This window comes from Vulpes vulpes, chromosome 13 (genome assembly GCF_048418805.1).
Source record: "Vulpes vulpes isolate BD-2025 chromosome 13, VulVul3, whole genome shotgun sequence".
Classification (NCBI taxonomy): Eukaryota; Metazoa; Chordata; class Mammalia; order Carnivora; family Canidae; genus Vulpes; species Vulpes vulpes.
In genome coordinates, this window is record NC_132792.1 from 46,651,178 (window position 1) to 46,677,395 (window position 26,218).

General features: G+C 37.4%; 2 protein-coding genes across 2 annotated transcripts in view; one reads left to right on the forward strand and one right to left on the reverse strand.

Annotated features, from left to right (window-relative positions):
• The window catches only part of CNGB3 (cyclic nucleotide gated channel subunit beta 3), a 245,144-nt gene extending 241,470 nt beyond the window's left edge, over positions 1 to 3,674 (forward strand). The window contains exons 18-21 of the mRNA XM_072734362.1: positions 252 to 398; positions 630 to 804; positions 1,803 to 1,877; positions 2,959 to 3,674. Of these exons, the coding sequence (XP_072590463.1) occupies positions 252 to 398; positions 630 to 804; positions 1,803 to 1,877; positions 2,959 to 3,219 (658 nt within the window). The 3' untranslated portion in view covers positions 3,220 to 3,674. The remainder of the gene's footprint in view (positions 1 to 251; positions 399 to 629; positions 805 to 1,802; positions 1,878 to 2,958) is intronic.
• Positions 3,675 to 21,602: 17,928 nt separating this feature from the next.
• CPNE3 (copine 3) overlaps positions 21,603 to 26,218 on the reverse strand; it is a 55,629-nt gene continuing 51,013 nt past the window's right edge. The window contains exon 16 of the mRNA XM_026013285.2: positions 21,603 to 24,723. Coding sequence (XP_025869070.1) covers positions 24,613 to 24,723 — 111 coding nt within the window. The 3' untranslated portion in view covers positions 21,603 to 24,612. The remainder of the gene's footprint in view (positions 24,724 to 26,218) is intronic.

Below are 26,218 nucleotides of genomic sequence, written 5' to 3' on the forward strand. Positions count from 1 at the left end.
GGGCACTGATGGCTACAAGTCCTTCATTTGAGGTGGGAGTTAAGGCAAAACCTGTTGAAAACTGTTGCCACTTCCATCGCCACCACCTCTAACTTCCTCCAACGTCCTCCACACAGTCACCTGAACTCTCGCCTTTGCCTCTCTCCAAAGCAGTATAAGTGGTTAAAATATTCTATGTCTATTTTTTCTTTTTAATCTCGCTGGAAGAAAAGTGAAACTGGTGGTAAAGATTCACTGTTCTCCTCTTACAGCCTTCTAGCAGGAAGAGGAGGAAATCGCCGAACTGCCAATGTGATAGCCCATGGGTTTGCCAATCTTTTAACTCTGGACAAAAAGACCCTCCAAGAAATTCTAGTGCATTATCCAGATTCTGAAAAGCTCCTCATGAAAAAAGCCAGGTATGACCTTTAAAACCCCATTATAGTTGGTTTTACTTTGTGAAAATCTAAGCGGAGGACTGTATTGTGATGACAGGGATCAACTTTCTTCATGAGATGCCTTTAACAAACAAATGTTTATGCAGCTATCCATTAAAAACTTCACAGATTAGGAGAAACATTGGTGTCTCTGGTAATTTCTCCAGAATTTTTACAGTACTATCTAAAGTAGCCTTTCCCTTCTATCCACAGTGTGCTTCTAAAGAAGAAGGCCCCAGCCACAGAGACAACCCCTCCAAGAAAAGGACTTGCCTTTCTCTTCCCACCAAAACAAGAGACACCCAAAATTTTTAAAGCTCTCCTGGGAGGTACAGGAAAAGCAGGACTTACAAGACTACTCAAACTGAAGAGAGAACAAACCATTCAGGTAATAAGGCAGAGTGAATGGAGGGCTGTCACAGACCATTGGACTAAGCAAACCCAGACAAACCCTTACTTTAATTCCATTTCAGACACTGGGATAGTTTGGATGCATCTAGTGTGAATAATAATGACTGTTTTATAGCACATATTATTATCTAAACTGTATCCTCATGTATCATTACATTTAATCCTCACAGTTTATTATAGATACACATGTATCCATATATATATACAAATACATTCAACTCTCATTATTTGTATATTCTGTATATTTGCATATCTATCTACTCATAGAAATTTCTTTGTAACCCCAAAATCAGTGCTCAACATGTTCATTTGCAAAAATACGTATGTGCAGAGCAGTGATGAAAAATTTAAATTGCCCAGTGCACATGTTCCCAGCTGAAGTTGGACAAGAAGACACTCTATTTCAGTTCTCACACTGTAAACAAGTGACCTTTTCATGGTCCGTTTAAGTGCAATGTTTTTCTTATTTTTGTACTGCATAGAGCTGAAGTGCTGTCTAGTGTTCCTAAGTACAAAAATGCTTTGATGTGCCTTACAGAGAAAAGATATAGCTTCATGTAAGCTTCCTTCAAGCATGAGTTACAGTGCTGTTGGCTATGAGTTCAATATAATGAATTGACAATATTTGTTAAATAAATGTCTCTAAATAGAAATACACACAAAACAAGGTTATATATTGATTTGTTGATAAGAATTTGACCAGAAGCTCATAAGAACCAAATCCTGCATTATCCCTAGGAGCAATGATTCAGTATTTGCTAATTCTGTGTTTGTGGATGCTTTATAGAACAAAACTACCATGAATAATGAGAATCAATTATATATGTATAGTCCTAAATATACATCTATAAATATGTAACACATTTTACCAATGAGCCAATAAATATTTTCACAAATATTCAATCACTTATATATCACAAATGTTAAAAGCCAAAAATAACTTCATAGATTTCATCCAAGCCCTTCTTGTTATAGATGAAGAAACTGAACTCCAGAGCAACATATTTGGATAAGATTACAAAAAGTGACAGAGCAAAAACTATTACTCAGGTATTCAGACTTCTAGGCCTACACTGAGCTGCCTCTCAATTCCTAGAAATTTCAAGATACTCAAATGTTACTGTTTTTCTCTCTTGATTTTCGTATTTCTTTGATTCTTGTAATAGGCGTAGGAGGGCAAATGTTGAAAACAGAGCAGGGATTCAGATTTTCTGAATGGAGTCATGTTGTCCCTAAAACTGTAAGAAATGGGTGGCTGTGGATCTTTCAGAAAATCATTAAGCAAATATTATAAATCAGTCACCCTCAAGAGGCTAAAACTTGCCTCTTCCTTTTCACGCAAACACTATGGTGAAAATTAGGAATACAGTATGAACCAAATGACTCATTTAATCAGCATTGAAATCATAATTTGTGTTAAAAGTTTATGGGGTAAAGAAATATAGGTCATTGTGTCAAGTAAGTTCCTCCACTTTACATGTGTACATTTTATACCTTGTACAAGCTTCTCTTAAACTGACCTGAAGCATCATCAGTAAAGAGCATAGTATGTTTTTTACTATGAAATCTCTGCAGATGATACTAAGAATAATAGTTTCTAAAACTATATAGCTCAAGCCCCCGTGGGATGAATGGAGAAGACTGTATTAGGAAAGAGAGATGAGTTCCTCCTTGAGGTTCTCATATGAGCTTATGCAGCAGGAAAACCATACATTCTGTAGTAGTTTTATGGCATTTGGTTAACACTTTTTTATTAGAAAATAGATATTTAAAATTTCATCTCCATAAAATAAATAAATACATATTTTTAAAGCAAAAGCAAAGAATCCTGAGTCCTAAGTCTAATAATTCAGAAAGCTTGAGGACAACTAGGAAGAGAATTTCTTGTCAGGGACAAAAATGCAATCCAGAATTACACTGTTAAGTCAAATGTGACAGCTCAGTCTCATTCTTCAGCACATTAGAAAGCTGTCAAATGATAGTCAAATGTGAGGCAGATGTGATTCCCACATTAATTTAATTCAGACACTCTTTCTCTTGGTGGTGATCTTTAGTTATTGTATATTAATCAAAAGACTCCAATGTCCTTTATTATGATTTCAGACCAATTCTTTCTAACTGCTTCTTCCAGAAAACAAGTGAAAACTCTGAAGAAGGAGAGGGTAAAAGAAGAGAATATGAAGATAAAGAAAGAGAGCCATCAAAGAAAATACTGGACAGCTCTGAATGTAGAGCAAATTGTATTATAGCAGAGGAAATGCCCCAGTCCATTAGAAGGGCAGCTTTACCCAGAGGAACTACTCATCAATCCCTCATCATCAGCATGGCTCCTTCTGCAGAGGCAGGGGAAGAGGTTCTGACAATTGAAGTCAAAGAAAAGGCTAAGCAATAAGTGTTTGATTATCTTTAGATGTAATCTAGCTAATTCCCAAAGAGATTGTACCCACGAATGTAGCTTAAATTAATGAGGGAGAAAGACCTCACTGGGACCCTTGAGAAATGATAGACAAATCCTTAGCTTAGTTTCTAGGAATTATCTGAGAGGGTGATCTTATGCAGTGGTAAGATTATTTCAAAAATATCCCTATTCTCTGTTGTCATTAGCTTTATGCTATTGGTATTTCTCCTAATTTTATGTAGTAGGGTTTTTTCTTCCATTATCTCTTGATGTTTCTTCCCTCCATCCTCCATTTTGATTAGTTTGGTCTTGGCCCTGAAGTGATTCACTTACCTTTACAATCTTTATGTGTGTGGTGAAGTCTTGCACGACAGTTAGTCTTCGTTAAATGTCCTATGCATGTGAATATTACTTCTCACTTGTAGGGGATTATGATACTTTAATAAAAATGTTGAAAGTAAAATATCATTCAATATTTCCATTCAAATAAGGGTGATGAGCCACTCAAATATCAAATCAACCCAGCAGCTGGGACTGGAGAAAAGCAGAGATAATGGAGCCTGTGGATGTGAAATCTGACCTGCATAAAAGTCCTTGGAAGAGCAGTATTGGTCAGTGGTACCAACAAACCCACAGGAAAAAACATATTGTAGCAACATGTTGAAAAAATCATTCCCTTTGCTAAAGAGACAGACTTTAATATTTTCCCTCATACGAACTTGAAAGGCAGCAATCTACCTAACTCATCTAGCTCCACAGACTCAGATTGGAGGAATCCTATGGTCCCTGTCTTCAGGTAGGCTAACATGACATTTCTGAGTCTTCCCCAAGCATTTGCTTCAAACGATGCCAGACCTGAGCTTCTTATTGTTTTCAGTTTTAGTAAAAAGTGATGAGGTTAGGAAGCCAGACTGTACACATGTCAGATTGACATATCCCTACAATTTGCAGAATCTACATGTACAGCTGTTTACAAAATCTCCAAGTTAATTAAGTGCACTTTAGGAAGTTGTCCTCATGAATCAGCTAACATTAGCATAATTACTAAAGTCTCATGCTGTGAGGAGACTAAAAAAGCTAGGCTGATGTCGGAAGTAATAATACATATAGAATTCCATTCTAATAAATGCCATTAGTGTATAACATTAAGTTCTGTATAATAAGACTATTCCCAAGTCCCAGAAGATGGTCATTGTAACAGCACTTTGCTGAGAGGGTTTTAACAAATCATATTAACCAAAAAGCCTACAACATAGATGCATTCAGCAAACCATGTATAAATCGATCACTATAATAAAATGTATTATTTAGTTGGGTCATCATTTTTTATTTTTTTATTTTTTTTTAAACATTTTTTTTAATCTTTATTTATTTATGATAGTCACAGAGAGAGAGAGAGAGAGGCAGAGACACAGGCAGAGGGAGAAGCAGGCTCCATGCACCGGGAGCCCGATGTGGGATTCGATCCCGGGTCTCCAGGATCGCGCCCTGGGCCAAAGGCAGGCGCCAAACCGCTGCGCCACCCAGGGATCCCATCATTTTTTAATATAGTGTTTGAGTATCATAAAAACATGGCGAGTTTTACAAAAAGTTATTTTTGCGCTTTTTTCAGGAGTTGTGGGGATGGAGAGAAATTGTTAAATGATGCTTGCTTGATTACGGGAGTTTGTGTGTAGAAAGAATGATTAGAAAATGACAGAAAGAAAATGTAGAAATAGGGCCTGAGAAAAGTTTAGTAATAGGAAAAAAAATAAAGGGAAAAGAATCCTGAATATGTGAATAATATGTTCTCCCCTTACATCCCACAAAGAGATTTAAATATAACACCTTTGCAATTTATGTTTTTCCCCTGTTGCTTATTTTCCCTCCCGAACTGTTCCTATTTTGGAAACTATCATTTCCACTTTCCTAGTCCCTCAGACTAAAATCTAAGAGTAAGTAGTCCTTCCATTGTTTATTTGGTATCAATATTTCTTAAATATTTCTAATTATTCTTTCTTTTTCAGTTCCAACGCTACACCTCATATGTATTTTCTGTTCAATTCAAATAAACATTCACTTTTTACTTAAAATCTCTGCTGATCACTGATCTACCTTCTCAATTCTTTTGTCAAGAGAAAAATCAGATCTTTCTACAATACCACTGTCAGTCCATTCAGGTTGTTTATAACAAAGTACCTGGGTAACTTATAAACAACAGAAATTTGTTTCTCGGGATGCCTTGATAGCTCAGCAGTTGAGCATCTGTCTTTGGCTCAGGGCGTGATCCCAGGGTCCCGAGATTGAGTCCCACATCGGGCTTCTTATATGGAGCCTGTTTCTCCCTCTGCCTGTGTCTCTGCCTCTCTTTCTCTGTGTCTCTCATAAGTAAGTGAGTAAGTAAGTAAATAAATAAATAAATAAATAAATCTTTAAAAAAAAAAAAAGAAATTTGTTTCTTAATTCTGGAGGCTAGGAAGTCCAGGATCATGGCCCAACATGGTAAAGTTAGGGCCCTCTTACTGGTTAATAGCAAGCTTCTTCTCATTGTGTCCTCACATGGCAGCAAGAGCAAGGGATGCCTCTGGAGCCTCTTTTACGAAGGCACTAATCCCATTCAAGAGGGCAGAGCACCTGCCAAAGGCCCCACCTCCTAATACTTTCATTTTTGGGGTTAACATTTCAATATGTCAGTTGGTGGGGGGGAAACCACATTCAAATCATAGCAACCCCTTTTGACAATGTTATTTCTCTACTCAGGGACCTACGAGTCCCTCCTACCAATTAAATCTCTTTTATCCAAATTTAATTACCACTACCCCAAACATACCCTTCACTGCCACTGGTCTTCCTGCTTTTTCTGGATTACCTCCTACCTTTCTTCCTCTGGTATTTGTGCAGGCTGCCTGCCACAGTATGGAATGTTGTCTCTCCTCCATCACTTACCTCTTCCCTATACTTCCAGATCTCTCCCAGTTGCCTCTAAAAACAATCCATGATGGTGTAGTCTCAAAGGATTATCTTTTACACTTTCAGGGAAGTACCACATAGTATAGCACTCTATTGTTCTGAAATTTCTGCTTAACTATGAATTATTTCTGCATGAATTATAACAAGGCAAAGACTAGTTCTTATGCTTTATTTGTATAAAGGCAGAAAAGCCCAGTTTTATAAAGGGAGAGAGAATATTGATCAGCAAATCATGGAAGTAAAATAAATACATAATCGACATAGAAAAGATTCTTGACTTCATTTGTGCTCAAAGGAATACAAGTCAGAACAAAATTGGAATCACTTTATACCCATCAAATTGGATAATATTTGAAAACAGATAATAATACCAAGTGCTGGTAGTATATCTGTTGGAGCTACTATTCTGGTAGTACTTAGCAAAGTTCTGGCAGCACACCTTGGAATTTGGCAGTACAACTTCAGAAAATGTATCCTAGAAAATTCTCAAGCAGTTCCATCAGAGAAAATTCAAGAAGAAATGCATTGTTTATAGTACAAAGAGACTAGAGGCAACTCTGGTGTCTACACTGGGAAATAGATGAATATGGTGTGTCGGCGTGTGGATGTGTTTTTAAGATGAAACTCTATCCAGCCATTAGAAGTAATGCATTAGACTTACACATAACAACATGGATAGCTCTTTAAGGGGAAAAAAAAAAACGTGTTGTTTTTTTTTAAAGAAGAAAGAATGAGATCTTAAGTAATATGATGCATGTGTATTTTTATAAAGCCTATCTGATAAAAATTTTCAGGCACAAACCAGTAGCCCAACAAAGCCAAGTTTACAAACTTGCTACAAGAAGGGAGACTGCTCATCAGAGGAAACATGGGCGTCTAACCAAACTCTGAGAAGGACAGGGTTATTATAGGGTGTTTGGGGAAAGTAGACATTAGGGTAGAGTTTAAATGAAGTAATGTTTCAAATTAAAGCAAAACTGTAAAAAAAAAAAAAAGCAAAACCATATGGAAGGGGGTCAGCATCAGACCTGGGCCAACAAGCTGGCTCAGGTCCTATTTCCTTGGAAAGTACTCAGTTTAAAATAAATACAGACTGTTGTTGCCAGAAAACTCTTATCCGAAGTTATATACCTGATTGCTTTTGTGCATTGGAATTACTCCAATCCTTCAGGCAAAAGTAGAATGTTTCAGTCTTATTGATAAGATTTCAAACACCAACGTTTCTTTTTTTTTTTTTTTATTTTAGAGTACGAAGTTTCTCAACACCCATGTCCTTTTGTTAACAAAAGCAGTGTTTACAGGATCTCATTTAAAACATACACAAAACACTATATATCTTTCAAAAGTATATATATGTCTAAGGAACCATGTGAAATGCATTAGAGATACTATTGAGGTGGAGAGAAGGAAAGAAGCAATAGGAATATATGATGTGAGAAAAAAATAAAAACCAAAAGCAGCAACAAGTAAGGGTAGTGTACAGTGACCTGAGGAGCATGATTCACTCAATTCTGTGTTAAGTTTCCGTGTTGGGTCTAGTAACAAACTAGTAGTGGGAACCCCATCAACACCAGGATCTTTCATTTAGCCTTGGTTACTCCTGAGCCACACAGGTAGCCACTGTAACACAGCCACTACTTCATCTGCTTAACTAGTACCTTTTTTTTTTTTTTTTTATGATAGTCACACAGAGAGAGAGAGAGAGAAAGGCAGAGACAGGCAGAGGGAGAAGCAAGCTCCATGCACCAGGAGCCCAACGTGGGATTCGATCCCGGGTCTCCAAGATCGTGCCCTGGGCCAAAGGCAGGCACCAAACCGCTGCGCCACCCAGGGATCCCATTAACTAGTACCTTGACCTACCAATGAGACTTTTCTCCTGCATGTAAGCAGGTCTCCATTGACCATTGCAGAGACTACTTACAAGAAGGGGGGAGACACCATAGATGCTCATGCACAGAGAAAAAGTCATGTGGGACACAGTGAGAAGACAGCCATTTACAAGCCAAGAAGAGAGGCCTCAGGAGAAACAAACCATCAGGCATCTTGAACTTGGACTTCCACATTCCAGAACTGTGAGAAAATACATTTCTGTTGTTAACTACCCATTCTGTGGTATTCTGTTATGGCAGCCCTACCAGGCTAATATAGTACACATGGTTTCATGAACTGTGGTGGTAAAAACTGCTTGTTTGAGAAGTAGAAAAGGCCAGTGAGGGAGCACCTGGCTGGCTCAGTTAGTAGAGCATGTGACTCTTGATATCAGGGTTGTGAGTTCGAGCCCCATGTTGGGTGTAAGGATTACTTAAAAATAAAATCTCACAGGCACCTTGGTTAAGCTTGATGTCTTGATGTCAGGTCATGATCTCCAAAGTTGCAAGATCGAGACCTGTATCACACTGGGCATGGAGCCTGTTTCAGATTCTCTCTCTTCCTCTTCCTCTTTCCCTCCCCCCAGCACACATGCTCTATCTCTTTCTCTCTAAAAAAATAATAATAATACAATTAAAAATAAAATTTAAAAAAGGGGGACAGTGAAACAGATGAAGAGTACATTGTGGGGATTCAGAAGCCAGTGATAAGGTCAGTGGAGGTGTAAAATAATGGGTACATAAGGGGACAATGAAGAAAAATATTGAGTTCCAGTGTTCAATTTTATCAGCTAATTTTTTAGGTTCATCACAAACAAGGAGTTCCTAGCATCTTAACTATGGAGAAGAACAGTAGTTGAAATCTGGATTTGTAACCACCATAGATGTTGGCCACACTTATCTTGACAAGTCTTAATAATTTCATTTTTCCTCATTAAACTCCCAGGGTATTATTATCTTTTAGTTCCTAACAGATACCAGGCCCAGAAACCACTTTTGATAATATAAATACCATACTTGGTTTATTTTTTTTTAATTAATTTTTATTGGTGTTCAATTTACCAACATACAGAAAAACACCCAGTGCTCATCCCGTCAAGTGTCCGCCTCAGTGCCCGTCACCCATTCCCCTCCACCCCCCGCCCTCCTCCCCATCTACCACCCCTAGTTCGTTTCCCAGAGTTAGGAGTCTTTATGTTCTGTCTCCCTTCCTGATATTTCCCAACATTTCTTTTCCCTTCCTTTATAAGTCAATCGGAGAAGGACGAACAGTGTATGTTCTCATTCATTTGGAACCATACTTGGTTTAAATATGTGAAATATGTGAGGGGGAAGGTAGGCATATGGTAAAACATAGATGGGGAGACATTTTTTCCTATGAATTTCAAATTTTTAAGGTGTTTTCCTTTTCCACGTTAGTAAAACGAACAGTGCATGTTCAATAAAAAGTAGCTGAGTGAATGAAATCTCCAAATTAAATGTGACACTCCCTCCGTCCAGTACTAGAACAAGATCCAGCCTCCTTGAGTTTACCTTTATCACTCTGCCAAGCCTCAGTGTTACTCCTAAGATTTTTGCTTAAATAATTTGGCTTTATAATGCATAAACCTCTTCAGTTCTTCTTTTTTTTAAATTAGTTTTTAAAATTTTAATTCCAGCATTGTTAACATACAGTGTTACATTATTTTCAGTTGTACAATATAGTGATTCAACACTTCCATATATTACTCAGTGCTCATCACAACAGGTAATTATTAATTTCCATCACCTACTTCATTCATCTTCCTCCCACCTCCCTTCTGGTAACAAGTTTGTTCTCTATAGTTAAGAATCTGTTTTTTAGGGGGTGCCCCAGGTGGCTCAATTGGTTAAGCATTTGACTTCAGTTTAGGTCATGATCTCAGGCTTCTTGAATTGAGCCCCTGAGTCAGGTTTCCCACTCATTGGGGCATCTGTCCCTTTCTGCCCCTTCCCCCACCACGTATTCTCTCTCTCTCTCTCTCTCTCTCTCTCTCTCTCTCTTTCTATCAAATAAATAACTTTTTTTTAAAATTTTTATTTATTTATGATAGTCACACAGAGAGAGAGAGAGAGGCAGAGACACAGGCAGAGGGAGAAGCAGGCTCCATGCACCGGGAGCCCGACGTGGGATTCGATCCCGGGTCTCCAGGATCGCGCCCTGGGCCAAAGGCAGGCGCCAAACCGCTGCGCCACCCAGGGATCCCTCTATCAAATAAATAAATAAAATCTTAAAAAAAAAACAAACAAGAATCTGGTTTTTTGGTTTGTCTCTCTCTCTTTTTCCTTTACTAATTTGTGTTGTTTCTTAAATTCCACATGAGTGAAATCATATGGTATTTGTCTTTCCCTCATATATTTTGCTTAGCATTATACTCTCGAGCTCCATTCATGTTTTTGCAAATGCAATATTTCATTCTTGTTTATGGCTGAGTAATATTCCACTATGTATATATACCACATTTTCTTTATACATTTATCAGCCAGTGGACACTTGGGCTGCTTCCATAATTTGGCTATTGCAAATAATGCTGCAAAGAAACATGAAAGGTACACATATCACTTCGAATTAGCATTTTTTTTTCATTTTTGGGGGAAACACCCAGTAGTATGATTGCTGCATCATAAGGTAGTTCTGTTACTTTTTGAGGGGACTCTATACTATTTTTCACAGTGGCTATACCAGTTTGCATTCCCACCAATAATGTACAAAGGTTCTTTTTTTTCCCACATCTTGGTCAACACTTGTTGTTTCTTTTTTTTTTTTTTTTAATTTTTATTTATTTATGATAGTCACAGAGAAAGAGAGAGAGAGAGAGAGAGAGGGGCAGAGACATAGGCAAGGGAGAAGCAGGCTTATGCTCTCAGTTTTTCCCCATTGAGTATGATGTTCACTGTGAGTTTTTATATATGACCCTTATAATGTTGAGGTATGTTCCCTCTAAACCTACTTTTTTGAGGGCTTTTATTATCAATAAATGTACTTTGTTAAGTGCCTTTTCTGCATTTATTGAAATGATCATATGGTTTTTATCCTTTCTCTTATTGACGTGATCTATCACGATCGATTTGCAAATACTGAAACAAACACCTTTGCCTCCCAGGAATAAAGTTAACCTAATCATGGTTGATAATTTTTTGATGTATTGTTGGATTTGATTTGCTAATATTTTGTTGAAATTTTTGGATCTGCTGTATGTTCACGAGAAATATTGGCCTGTAGTTCTCTTTTTTGTGGTGTCTTTATCTGATTTTGGGATCAGGGTAATAATGCTGGCTTCATAGAATAAATTTAGAAGTTTTCCTTCCTCTGCTATTTTTTGGAATAGTTTGAGAAGAATAGATATTAACTCTTCATTAAATGTTTGGTAGAATTTGCCTGTGAAGCCATCTGGTCTTGAACTTCTGTTTGTTGGGAGGTTTTTTTTGTTTTGTTTTGTTTTGTTTATTCAATTTCATTGCTGGCAACCACTGTGTTCAAACTCTCTGTTTCTTCCTGCTTCAGTTTTGGTAAACTATATGTTTCTAGGAATTTATCCATTTCTTCTAGGTTGTCCACTTTGTTGGACAGAAACAAAGAAATATGAATTTCTGTGGTGTTGGTTGGTTCTTACTTCTTCTGTTTCATATTTCTGTGGTGTTGGTTGGTTCTTACTTCTTCTGTTTCATCAGTGATTTTTTTTTTGAGTGCTCTCTCTTTTTCTCTCTCTCTCTGATTTGTTTTGTTTTTTTGTTTGCTTGATTTTGAGGAGTCTGGCTAGAGGTTTATCTGTTTTGTTGATGTTTTCAAGGAATCAGTTCCTGGTTACTTTTGTTCTATTATTTTCTTAAGTTTCTATATAATTTATTTATGCTCTAATTTTCATTATTTCCTTCATTTGGCGGGTTTTGTTTGTTTGGGGTTTTGTTTTTTTTGTTGTTGTTTTTTTTTTCTATCTCCTTTAGATGTAAGGTTAGGTTGTTTTGAGATTTTTCGTGCTTCTTGAAGTAGGCCTGTATTGCTATCAACTTTTCTCTTAGAACCATTTTTGCTGCATCCCAAAGATTTTTGACTGTTGTGTTTTTATTTTCATTTGTTTCTATGTAATTTTTTATCTCTTCTTTGATTTTTTTCTTGATCATTCATTGTTTAGTAGCATATTATTTAACCTTCATTATTTGTGCTCTTTCTAGATTTTTTTTTCTTGTGGTTGATTTCTACTTTTGTAGCATTGTGGTTAGAAAAAAGTGCATGGTGGGATGCCTGGGTGGCTCAGCAGTTGAGCGTTTGCCTTCCCAGGAACTGGGATCAGGTCCTGCATCGGGCCTCCTATGAGGAGCCTGCTTCTGCCTCTACCTATGTCTCTGCCTTTCTTGCTCTGTGTCTCTCATGAATAAATAAATAAATCTTTTTTTTAAGTGCATAGTATGACTTAAGTCTTTTTGAATTTATTGAGATTTGTTTTGTGACCTAATATATGATCTATTCTGGATAATTCCGTGTACCTATGAAAAGAATATGTATTCTTCTGGTTTGGGATGAAATGTTCTAAATATATCTGTTAAATCCGTCTGTCCGGTATGTCATTCAAAGCTACAGTTTTCCCTGTTGACTTTCTGTTAGGATTATCTGTCCATTAATGTAAGTAGAGTGTTAAAGTCTCCTACTATTATTGCATTACCGTCAATTAGTACCCCTATATATATTTTTTCTAAAGATTCTATTTGTTTGACAGAGAGAGTATGCACAAGGAGGGTATCTCTGTGGGCTTTTTTTGTGCTGTCTCTTTAGGGGAGACTTCCTAACACTCTTTGGGCTCTCCCAGAGCCAAGCCCGTTGATTTTTTTTTTTTTAATTCCAGGCTGTAAGTCCCACTGGTTGTAAAAACTCATGAAATTCCACCTCTCTCACTTTCAAAGACAGTATTATAGACTCTTGTCTTCCCTGTGTGGGATCCCTAATGTGATAGTCTTTTTCTCACACTTCTTTGTACCACCAGCTCCTTCCCATGGCCATGATCCGCTTGGTTCCCAAACCATGCCTCAGCCCATTCTACCTTCTTTGATGTGGCCTCTTCTATGTCTTTAGTTGTGGAGTTTGTTCTGCCAGTTTTAGGGTCATTTTGTCAATTATTTATGCTGATGTAAGTGTTATCTAGTTGTATCTGTGGGATGGGCAAGCTTAGGGTCCTCCTACTCCGCCATCTTCCCAGACTCCTAGAACTTCAGGTCTTATTCGTCTATATTCTTTTCACTCGTCTCAGTTGAGGATTTATAAATTCCCAGGAAGTGCTCATTCAGATTTTCTTTTTCTCAGCCAGATCCCTTCAAAATGGCAGGGTTTATCCTCTAATATCCTATACTCGATTTCAAGTCACACTAAGTCTCACTACTATTGACAAAACTCTATTGGTACGGAACACCCACTTAACCTCATCCCTGATCTCTCCAAGGGCATGCTGTTTCCTGTGCGCTATCTGTATTTGTAATGCAGCCCAGTTTCCACTTGTCATGATGTGGGTTAGCACTGAAATCCTTCCCTCCCGGACCTCTCTCCCCCACCCGTCTCCTTACCTAAAGAGTGTGCTTTCCAGCAAATGTAAACTAAATTTAGCATTAACTTAAACAAAACAGTTGCCCCACTACTATTTTCTGAACACATACTAAGGCATTTGAATATGCCTAATAAAAATTCCAATTTTGAATTTTATGTGCCCTGCCACATGGTGACCTTAAAATGAACAAGTAAAAAACAACTATTTTAGAACAAGATATTTTTCTTTATAATAGGTGAGTGGACAAGAAACAATTATCGTACACATAAATACCTGCCCCCAACTCCCAAAAATGAAATTGAGATGAAATTTCTCCCATGCTAAGGTATTAAATAGGCTCAAAATAATAATAATAGCTAACACATAGCATTAACTATGTGCCAACTATTGTTCTAAGTCTGGTACCACTACTAAATCATTTAATCTTCTTAACAATCTTACAAAGCCATTATTATTTTTATCATTTTCATCATTTTCCAGACAAGGAAAATGAGACTTAGTAATCATTAACTTGCTCTGGGTCACCAAGAGTGCAAAGATTTCCAAAGTCAGGTTATTAGAAAGGACTCCTCATATTCCACAGAGCCTATTCATACTCCCATACTAATATTTATACTCACACTCATACTATTTTTTCTTAAAGACAAATGGACACAATACAGCAAGAGAAAGAGCCCAGGCAAGCGCTGAGAGGTCTGAATGGCATCCCATGAACAAGGTCCCAGCATCCTTAGTTACATAAGGATCTGACCACATTCTGTTTCAGGATTGAACCATCAATATCTATGCAAGGAATCTAGGTTACAAGAGAGCTCAAAACTATATTTCCCAGTGGAGGTCATAAGCCCCTCTAGCCACATAATGAAGGCAGGCTGACTAATCAATTAGGCCACTAGAAAACCTTAAGCAAAGACCAACTCCAGGGGTCACCAGAGGAGTTTAGCATTTGAAATACCACATCATAAATCCCACCACCTTTATCTTTTTTTTTAAAGATTTATTTATTTATTCATGAGAGACACAGAGAGACAGAGAGAGAGAGAGGCAGAGACACAGGCAGAGGGAGAAGCAGGCTCCATGCAGGGAGCCCAATGTAGGACTCGATCCCAGGTCTCCAGGATCAGGCCCTGAGCCGAATGCAGGCGCTAAACCACTGAGCCACCCAGGCGTCCCACCACCCTTATCTTAACCCAAATTCAAAACCCACACATCCAGGGATCCCCAGAGATAAAGATTGAATTTTTCCCTACCACTTTTTCTTTTTTTCCTCTACCACTACTAACCCCCATATCTCTCTTCTCTGGATCCCTGATAGAGCCATGTTCATTAGTCATTTGACTAGTCAACAAGTAGTCTGTTGACTAACTGGCTAATTGATGGTGCATAGATACATGAAAATTCTTCTTCAACTCCCACCCGGGTATGACCTCAGTAATTGATTGTCAAAGATATGGTCCAAAATGGGCTGGTTAAAAGGGATGTATCCCTAAAGGATCCCCAGAAAAGGAAGAAGAAAGCAAGGAGTCACTCAGCAGAAGCTCTACACTTTATAAACATTACATTGTTAAAGTAGTAAAGCAACATCTTTTTACAAATGAACTTTTTTCTGTGGGCCCACGTGTTTATTCAACAAGCAGTTTCCTGACTTCCTGAAGCCATCTTCAAGTATGATTTGCTCAAAATTGATTATTTGCTTCAAGTATTATTTGTTCTTATATTACTTTCATTTGTAGCCCTCAAAATTCTGCACAGCCTATAAAGTGTCCACTAGTCCTAAAAAATGCCCAGCTCTGCTTTACATTATTAGGCTGTATCAACGTGTTTCTGCTAATTAAAACTATGTGACTTAAAATAATAATCAAGATTCTGTAGGTTGCCAGTTTGGGCTGGGTTCAACAGGTGGTTTTTCGGGTCTTTAGTCCATGCTCTGTAGTCAGCTGCTGAATTGGCTAGGGGCTGCTTGTCTAGAAGTCTCAGATGGGTTGGCTGTGTCATTCAGGTAGTCTCCTATCTTCTGAAAGGCTAGCCACGGTTCAGAGGCTGCCCAGGGCTTCAAGAGAGAGAAGATCAAAGTAAGCACATTTTTTGAGGTCTAGGCTTAGAATTGGCACAACTGCCATATTCTATTAGCTAAGTCACAAGACCAGATGCAAGGGCCAGAGTAATAAAAACCACCTCTTGGGAGGATTGCAAAGTCACATTGCCGAAGTGGTGGGGACAGAAAGGGAAGGGATTGTAGCCATTTTTACCATCACCCAGACAGGATAGTACCAGATAAAAAACAGAAATTCTAGGTAATGTGTAATGTTTTATTTATAGGTATGACCCATGTCATATTCAGGACCTATCTATACTAAAAAAAGTATTTATTATTTATCTGCAATTCAAATTTAATTTGATGCCTGTATTTTTGTTTGCTAAATCTGGCAATCCTACACATAGAACCATGTCAAAGATAAATAAAACCTTTCTTTACCCAAAAAGAGAGAACTTCGAGATGCCTGGCTGGCTCAGACAATAGAGCATGTGACTTTTAATCTTAGGGTCGTGAGTTTAAGTTCTACCTACTTAAAAAAGAGAGAGAGAGAACTTAGAACTTGAAATTACTGTTAAAGTGTACAACTATGAGCAGCCCAGGTGGCTTAGCCGTTTAGCGCCACTTTCAGCCCAGGGCCTGATCCTGAAGACCTCGGATCGGGTCCCACATCAGGCTCCCTGCATGGAGTCTGCTTCCCCCTCTGCCTGTGTCTCTGCCTCTGTGTGTGTGTCTCTCATTAATAAGTAAATAAAATCTTTTTAAAAATAAAAATAAAAAAATAAAGTTTACAACTATATCAAATGTATTATAATGAGCCATAAATTCTACATATACCCACATAAAAAGAATAATTTGGCACCCTCTCCATATTCTAGGAACCATCTTTTGTGAAACACTACTAATAAAGAACCCTAAAAAAATATATAACAAACTGTTTCATTTCAGTTATGCATTAGATGATAAACTGCTACATAGAATACCAACAAGAGAAGAAAGAGTCTGTACTTTCTGTAATTTGGGCTGTTCCATATTTATAATAATTATTTTCCCATCCAACGAGGAATTTTTTAAAATCTTTGGAAGATATTAATCATTATGCTATTCTGGAATTTATTATATCTAATCAAAGTAAAGATACCTGAAATTCATGCTTTAAGTACCTTACCCATACACTGTAGTAAAATTTGATGTTTTCCTCCATGAGTTTTTATGACTGGCTATATTTTTCCTACTATAACTTTTGTGACTAGAAATGACAGTGCAAAGGTCAAATAAATGTGCATCATTAAGCAATACAACCTGACATTTCTAGACAATAACGGCTCAGATGAGGAAAGGGAACCCTACCTGAAAGGTCACAGCCCCTCTTACTGTCCCTTTGTAGCCCTAGTCATCTCTGCCTACTGCACACAATGACTGATACAAATTTACGAGGACTCGATCTGCTGGAAACCTAAGCAATATGAAATTTAATGCACAGTGCATGCTAAGGGTTATTAACCAGGCTTGTGATGCAGTTTCTTGCATCCAGCTTTAAATAAATCAAGCTCTGTTGTTTATGCTAGAATCTTATTAGACTTGAAAGGGAATTTAGAGATTACTACTCCAAGCCCCATTAATACAAAACACAAAACAAAATCCTGTGCCCAGGATCACACCACAGTGTGACAGAACCCAAGGACAAAGACACCACATTGTTTTTCAAACATGAAGATCATGGACTAATTTGATAAAAGTAGCATCCACCTGAAGAAGGAGTTTTACGAATAAATACATTTCTCAAAATTTCATGGGGCAAAATGACAGTAAAATCTGCCAGTTAAGGGACATATTTATATTCCATATTTGAGAAGAAAGCTGACACTTCAGAAAGGGACTAACCACAGATTTCACTAACAAAGGAATGTGAGAAATTAACAGAGTTGGAATTTTGACATCAATTTGTAAGAGTAGAGAGTTGGTTGTGAAATACAAGTGTTATTACAAACGCATAGTCCTCTCCCTGTGCCAACAATGTCCACAGTCCACACTACTTTCTGACTTCAAGCCATAGACAATGTCAATTTCTTGATCTGCAGTTTCTTTTTTTTTTCTTTCTGCTGCTTTCTCTACATTAGAAAACCCTAAGTAACCTTCAAATCTCAATGAAATTCTAAACCACCTATTAAGCTTTCCAATATCTCCCCAGTGTTCTGACTGCCTCCCACAATGAGATGAAAATCTTCCCACTCAGGGATCCTGGATGGCTCAGTCGTTTGGGTGTCTGACTTCTTGACTTCAGCTCAGGTCATGTTATCAGGGTCTTGAGATGGAGCCCAGCATTGGACTCCCTGCTCAGAGGGGAGCCTGCTTCTCTTTTTCCAACTCCCCTTGGTTGTGCTCTCTCTAATAAATATATCAAATCTTAAAAAAAAAAAAAAAAAAGAAAAAGAAAAAGAAAACCTCCCCACTCTAAACTTCAACATTTTCTCAGGGCGGGGGGTGGGGGTGAGTGGGTGACGGGCACTGAGGGGGACACTTGACGGGATGAGCACTCAGTGTTATTCTGTATGTTGGTAAATTGAACAATAAAAAATTAATTTATTAAAAAAAAATTTTCTCATATGAACTAATTTCTATCATTACGTATGCTCTAACACATACCTATTCATTCGGGGTTTTTTCTATGTCGATTAGGGAGCACCTACGAGATGCCAAGTTTTCCTCCAGGCTCAGGATGCAGCAATGAACAAAAAACAAAAACCCTGACTTCCTGGAACTGACATGATAGTGGGCAAAGAGGACAAGAAACACGGTACCTAAAACTTAAGCAGGAAAGAGGAATAGCTGGTACTGGGGAAAGAGGTACAATTTTAAACAAAGTGATAGCAAACATCTGACTTGGGTGATGCTTGAATGAAGACCTGAAGAAGGTGAGGGAGCAAAGCTTACAGGTGACTAGGGAGAGTTCTTCAGGAAGGGGCAAGAGCAAGTGCAGAAGACCTGAGCCAGGGGTATGCCAGGCATATTCATGTAAGAGCAAGAAAACCTGTATGGTTGGAACAGAGTGGCCAAGGCAGACAGCAGTAGAAAAGAAGTCTAGAAAAGGAGCAGGAGCTTTTGAAAATTCATAGGATTAGTAACTTGAAGGTAAATGATGGAGAATGATTTGTTGAAGTGGTGGTACTATAGGAAGTGAGCTGTAACGTGGGTTGTTATTAGAAAACGGGATACTTGAGATTAGGAAAGGGTTTGTTATGGGTTATAAGGTCTAGGGTATGCCTTTAAGAGTGAGGGCTGAGGTAAAGTGAAGAATAAGATTATTACAGAGGGAAAGTGATCTAATCTAATGATAAGAGATTCAAAGCTGGAGGTTTTTTTCTTTTCTTTTTCTTTTTTTTTTTTTTTTAAAGCTAGAGGTTTTTAGGAGGAGGGAAAGGTTATCTAAGGCAGAAGGGAAGACCAAGGAGGATATTTAACCCTGCCTCCAAGCCCCATGGTAGACCAGTAAGAGAAAATAACTACTTGAGAGGACTGCAGAGGAAGGAAGGTCCTTAGAAAGAGCTAGGTTTTAATTAGAATAAAAATGCACTGATAAAACAGTATGCTAATGAATGACCCGGTTCCTAAGGGCAGAGTGGCAGGGTTTGGACAGTTGCAGAGAAGTGGGGTGTGGTTAGGATATGGATTGTACAGAGGAGCCAGAGATGGGTTAGAGTGAGGAAGTTCATGATCTGAGTTTCTTGTAAGGACTGGCAGGTCCTGGTGGTCCTAGGACAGCAGTGGGGAGAAAGGAGTGCTGTGGAAGGAGGAGAAGGAGGAGCATCTTGCCAGAGATGTTCAGGATCCCCCTCTGTACTCTTGGCTACAGGTGTCTGAGGCATAAGGGACAGTCTTACTTTAAGGACAAAGGGCCGCCTTACCTTGCTTATTGTTTTTCTTTTTTTCTACTTTAGCATTATATACTCTCCCATATTAGATCATAAGCTCTTTGAAGTTAAGAAATTTTACTCAATTTGATGTTGCCTGTCGATTGCCATAACTAAGCTACTCAATAAAATATGTTCAAAAACAAGTGAGTACCTCTTACTGGATGAAAGGAGTGGTTGAAAAAGACAAATTATTTCCTACTCAGTTTTCTAAGAACTCTCTAGAGCTCCCCAATTCCTGATACTCTTCCAAGTCCAGCCTTAGAAATCCAAGTACTTGACGGGATGAGCACTGGGTGTTTTTCTGTATGTTGGTAAATTGAACACCAATAAAAATTAATTTATAGAAAAAAAAGAAATCCAAGTACTGTTGCAAAACCTGGTGTGCTGTGTCTGCTTGCAAAAAGGCCAAAGACAGATGCTAAACCACTGAGCCACCCGGGCGTCCCAATGTTGAGTTTTAAATTTACATTTGTATACAAGGAGTTCTTTATAGGGGCACCTGGGTGGCTCAGTGGCTGAATGCCTGCTTTTGGCTCACCTTCCCATCCCCGGGTCCTCCCCCGCAGGGAGCCTGCTTCTCCCTCTGCCTCTCTATTCTGTGCTTTTCATGAATAAATAAATAAAATCTTTAAAAAAAAAAAAAAGAAAGAAAAGGCCAAAGATATCACGGCCTCCCTTTCTCTGCTGTAAGAAGTAAAAATTCTGCTTATGATGATATTTGTCTCATTGATCACTTGAGAGGAGATAATAGCCAAGCCAGAGTAAAATTCTCCAAGGATACTACAACCTGCTGTGAGTTTTCTGGTGTATGTGGCCAACACTCACATGGCCATGCTTTGTGACAAATGACACGGGTCATGGTCTTGCTTCAAGCTAGGGTTTAGCAATCCTGGGGATCAACATCACCACAAGGTGCAAGCCAGACTCTAAACCTGATTGATAAGATACGGGCTTCACAGATGATTTGATGTGGAGTCAGGGTTGTGGCAGGAAAGGCACAGGATTCAGAAACTGACCCAGAATCAGACATTTAGCAATATGTGACCAAACAGCTGAGTCTCTACCAGAAGGTGACCACCACTGACTCCCTCATCAGGGCCTCACCAAGGCAAAGCCACTGTGGCTAGGCCCAAGTTTGACAACAGACATCCATCTGTCTGATCTAAAATACAAGGCCCTCCAGTTTTTCAAGAACATAAATCTGATCACATCATTCTTTTGCTTACATTGATTCAGTGGCATTCCATTACCTTTAGCCTCAGCCTGAACTCCTTTGTATGCCCCAGAGGTCCTGCAGGATGTAAACTCGACCAATCACTCCACTTCGTCTTTCCGCTCTTCTCCTACCACTTTCCCTCCACAATTTATATCCCAGCATACTTTAAGTTCTTTCCATTCCTAAAATATTCAAGTCTATACTTGCTGTTGACCTAACACTTTCATAAATGCTTTTAACTCTCTTCACCCAGCTAACTTTAAGGTCTTAGCTTAAATGGCACATCATCAGGCAAGTGCTTTTTGCCAGCTACATGGGTTATGTCTCTCTAATTACTCATTTAATGTTTTCTGTCCAGCCTCTCCCCCCAGTCCATTATATCTATGAAGACATCAGCTTTGGGCATCTAGGTTACCACAGTATTCCCAAGGCCTTGAACAATGACTGCAACATAACAATTTTAAGAACAAACACACAAATTTTAAGAATAAACACACAAATAAGGTGGGTATACTGTCCTGCTTAACACAACTAATTGTGAGTGCCTTATTTTCCAGGCCATCCAGCTATAAACTGAGAACCTTCCCCTTACTGCACCTAGAAATATTTCTTTTTTTTTTTTTTTTTTTTTTTTTTTTTTGCTCCTAGAAATATTTCTTGAATGCATTCAGTATGTTTTAAATGAGTAAATCCCACGAAAATAATTTTAAAAACCCAAACTGTTCAATTCAGTAAATTATGAACCCAGGCACCCTAAAATACTATATTCACTTTATTTCTATTTTTTTTCTACTGGTTTTGATAACATTTAGAGAAAGGATAAATAAAAACAAGGCACTATCGTTTCACATTAAGAAATAACTTTATCTGCCAGGAATTCAAATGGAAGATATATTTAACATGAATTCACATATTAGTAACTTATACACTTATTATCAAGTATGACATTATTAAAGCACAATACAGTCTCTTGCAATTTCAGTCAAACTTCTGGCCTCCCTTATATGTCACTCCCATGACTACCAACCGCACACAAATGAAAGTAGGAAAAATTTATTGAAGATGGTTTCCCAGGAAAGTTATAAAATGAAAAAGGCAAAATATATGAAATAAAGCATAAACAACAATGGGGCCCAGAATTTACTCTGGAACGGCTGCCTAAGGCACTATCAAAAAAAAAAAACAATTATAGTTGTAAATCCCTGATCTGACTTTGAAAACTTATGATCTTAAAAATTTCATTTCAAAGCACAAGGTGACATGGCCAAGCTAATTGGTTTATTATTTTCTCAGTAAAGGCATATGTGAGAAATATTATGTCTGTCCAGGAAACTGTCACCCCAATATGTGTTTGTAATACAGCTGATTATAAAAGGTGTGAAAGTCAACTTGTTTTGTTTTTTTAATGCATTTTAAGAACTAATGACACTTGAATGAATGGTGGCACAATAGGGAAAAAGACTATTTTTTTACATAAAACAATATTAAATCATTATGTGATAAAGTGAAATGGTAAGATTTTAAGAATTTTACAAAATGATAATTTAGAAATTGTAAATGTTTTTATTCAAAACTGCAAAAAAGGCATCAATTGTCCTCATTTGCTGGAATCACAATTCTTATGAATAATAGCATCTACTGATGACCCTGATCAAGAATGAATTTTTTAAAATTAATTTAAAAATTGGAATGTTTCTGGTTAAAACCAGAATACAAAATTATTAAGACCAAAATAATTTGACAATGGAAACAGAAGTACTGTTACTTGGCTAATAAAAACAACGAAGCTCCTGCCCAATGGTTTCCAAGTGCCCAATACAGGTGACTCAGTGCTGCCAGGAGCTGGTTAAGGAGAGTGACGAGGCCCAGTGAGTAGGGCTCTGGACCCTGCTCTGGACCTAGAGAAGCTCTACTTCTATCTGTTATACCATACATTGAGAATGTGTGTATATCATTTAAGGCTTCAATGTGTTAAAAAAAAAATCCTGAAAACCACAGCTATATATATATGCCTATATATATATATAAATATATGCTGTTTCCAAGCATACAAAGAGAATTGAAATCAGGACATCTGAGACAACAAAGGTCCAAACTACTGAAAGAATGATCAGTTTTCTTCTCACTTAACTAATGTTAAAATGACTTGTCAACTGAGATATGCCATAGAATAACAGACTCCTACCTTCAGGTTAATAGCACATATACAGAGGCTAGCTAGCTAGGTTGGAAAGTGGAAACTGCTCACACGAACAAAGCTAGAACAGCAAGCAGGACAGGACTTCTCTTAGCCTGACCGTGGCAAGTTCCCAAGAAGCCAAAGTTCTTCATGGCTGAGGGCTCATTTAGTCATTTAGTCATTTCAGAAAACAAGCAATATGAGCTGTGATACAAGTTTTCAGTAAGACTGAAAGGCATGTCAGCAAGGCACTGATGCATCCACTTAAGGCTATATATGATAAACACACAATTTTTAACGTTAAGTTGTTAGAGATGATTGGCCAACATATGAATATGCGTCGTACTTGGCACACAGGTCCTTCGATAAAATGTTACTGAATCTATTCTGAAAACATCATGTTTGATAAGTAATATATTCTAAGAGTAAAAAATCAGGAAAAAAAAACTCTAAAAAAAAAAAAGTGTGTAAAGTCCACTCTATCTTAATACATGAGGAAGAGATTTTTTTAAGTTATGACAGGTTTTATGCTTAATACATACATTTTGGGCTTAGGAAATAATATATAATTAAAACACAAAATTTGATTTTGATTACTACATAACCACTATCATAAGTTTAAAAATCAGACTAAAAATGTTACTTAAAAAAGGGAAGAAAATGTCTAAATGAATGTGCACCAATGTACAAATCAATGTGTGAGAACTTAGTAAGGAAAATATAAAAATTAGGTTTTTCTTAAATAAGTATTTCATTAGTTAAAAGGAAATGGATTCTGAATTTCCCTTTATATATTTGGTCCTCATAGCTTTCCTGGACAAAGCAGTCCTAACCATTTTAACAAACTCCAATTAAAATACTCTAATAATGTTGAATCTAGGACAGCCCATCATCTATGCAGATACAGAATCCTGAATGTCACATACAGTAAATGAAAAGGTCAAATCTGACCATGTTTACAGTATTCCAAAATGAAAATAAAAGATCCAGAAAGGCAAATAAAAATGGCTTACTTATATGAGGTTCCTTTTACTTGTTGATTGTACATTTTAAGAACTGGATATGTGCCTTCCCTTCTCATTCAGTATTTTTTAAGAAGTCCTAAGTGAATGCATACTATTTTGTAAACTACAATATCTAAAGTGCAGCAAAATTCAGGCAAAAGGGAATAGTTTCATCCCATGGAAAGGCACTGAATACAGGTATAGGAACAAATTCAATATCATCTAATTTAAGTTCTTGTCATCGAGTATGATTATGTTGGCTTGTAAAACATATATTGCCTAGAACAAAGTACAGCAACCTATAAATCACGTCCCAGCAATTTTTCATTCTATTGAAAAACATTCAAAACAGTATTTTCACCATATTAAATAACCACAACTACCAAATCAACTTTTCTCACACGAGTTTCTGATCTCCATAGTGTCACTGCAAGTCACTAAAATCACTGCATTGATTGAGCAAAGATTAACTTAGCACTTTCCTCAAAAAAAAAAAAAAAAAAAGGAATAAAAATGTTTTAAATAGATATAATCCAGAGAGAACTAGGTTTACATAAAAATGCTGGGAATGAAAAGAAAAGCATGTAAAATAACAGATTCATGATTCAGTGTTGGAGAGGAATCCACTGCTCCATACAAAAGAATTCTGCTCAGGTAGCCATAGCTCCTTTCATTTCTTAGCTGGGTTCTTGGGAGGAAGGAGTTTATAAGTGTTGAAGTAGCCCACCACCTGCTGGGGGATCTCTGCCAAGACACACTGAGCAAGTGCTTCTTTTGGAGCCTTATGAAAAACAAAATCAAAATGACTTTATTAGTAACCAAATTTTTACTGGCATTTTGATACCAGACTAAGAATACCTTACCAGTCAGTAAAAAGCAGTAATTCCCAATTCCTAGGCTTGTATCTTGTCTTAGGAACAGTCTATGAAACACAGAATAAGCTAAATAACTAATGTTCCTTACGAGTGTTTTATTACTCCCACTTACATTTATCAAGTCCTTTTTGGTGCCAGCATTTTGGCATTTGATAATTACTTTTTTCTAGTTTTTGAATTTTTTAAATTTTTTATTTAAATTCAATTTGCCAACATATAGTATAACATCCAGTGCTCATCTCATCATGTGCCCTCCTTAATGCTTGTCATCTAGTTACCCTATCCCCCACCTACCTCCCCTTCTGCAACCTTTTGTTTCAAGAGTTAGGAGTTTCCCATGGTTTGTCTTCCTCTCTAATATTCTTTTTTTTATTTAACTTTTGAATGTGGGTCTTTCATTCACTTGGTATTAATTTTTTTAACTTTTTATTTTGAAATAATTACTGATTCATAGGAAATTGCAAAAATAATAGAGTATTCACACAGTTTCTTCCAAAGGTTTCTTCCAAAGTTATATATTTATAACTATAGTATAATATCAAAACCAAAAAACTGACAATGGGACAGTTCACAGACCTTATTCAGATTTTACCAGTTTTACTTTACATGCACTCACTTGCATGTGTCTATGTATTATTTTATGTAATTTTATCATCTGGGTAGATCTGTATAACCATTACCACAACCAAGATACAGAACTGTTTCATCATCACAAGGATTCCTAAAATTAACACTTTTAATCACCTTCCCTTATGTTCATACATTGGCTGGTGGGAATGTAAAAAAGCATAACCATAATGGAAAAGTTCAATAGTTTCTTTAATAACTAAACATGCAATAATCTTATGTCCCAGCAACTGCACTTCTGGGTATTTATCCTAGAGAAATAAAAATCTATCCTCACACAAAAACCTGTACATGAGTGTTTATAGCAGCTTTGCATATAACAGACAAAAACTGGAAACAATTAAAAGATGTCCTTCAATGGATGAATGGTTAACATCTACACTATGGATTATTCCCCAGGAATAAGAAGAAACACAGGCCACAATCCTGCAGAAAATTATGCTGAGTGGGGGGGGGGGGGGGGGGGGGGGGAGCCAATCCTAACATTTCTATAGCATTCTTAAAATGAAAAAATTATAGAATTGAAGAACAGATTAGCAGTTGCCAGGGGTTAAGGGGGGTGGAAGTGGAAGGGGGGTGGAAGTGGAAGGGACGTGGGTGTGGCTATAAAAGCGCAACACGAGGAGTCCTGAGATGATGACCCTTGATTGTATCAATGTCTATATCCTGGTAATGGTTTTGTGCTATAGTTTTACAAGATGTTACCAGTGGAGCAAACTGGGTGAGACAAAGTCCTGAGAGATTTTCATCAAATCAACTTCCAGTTGGGCAAAT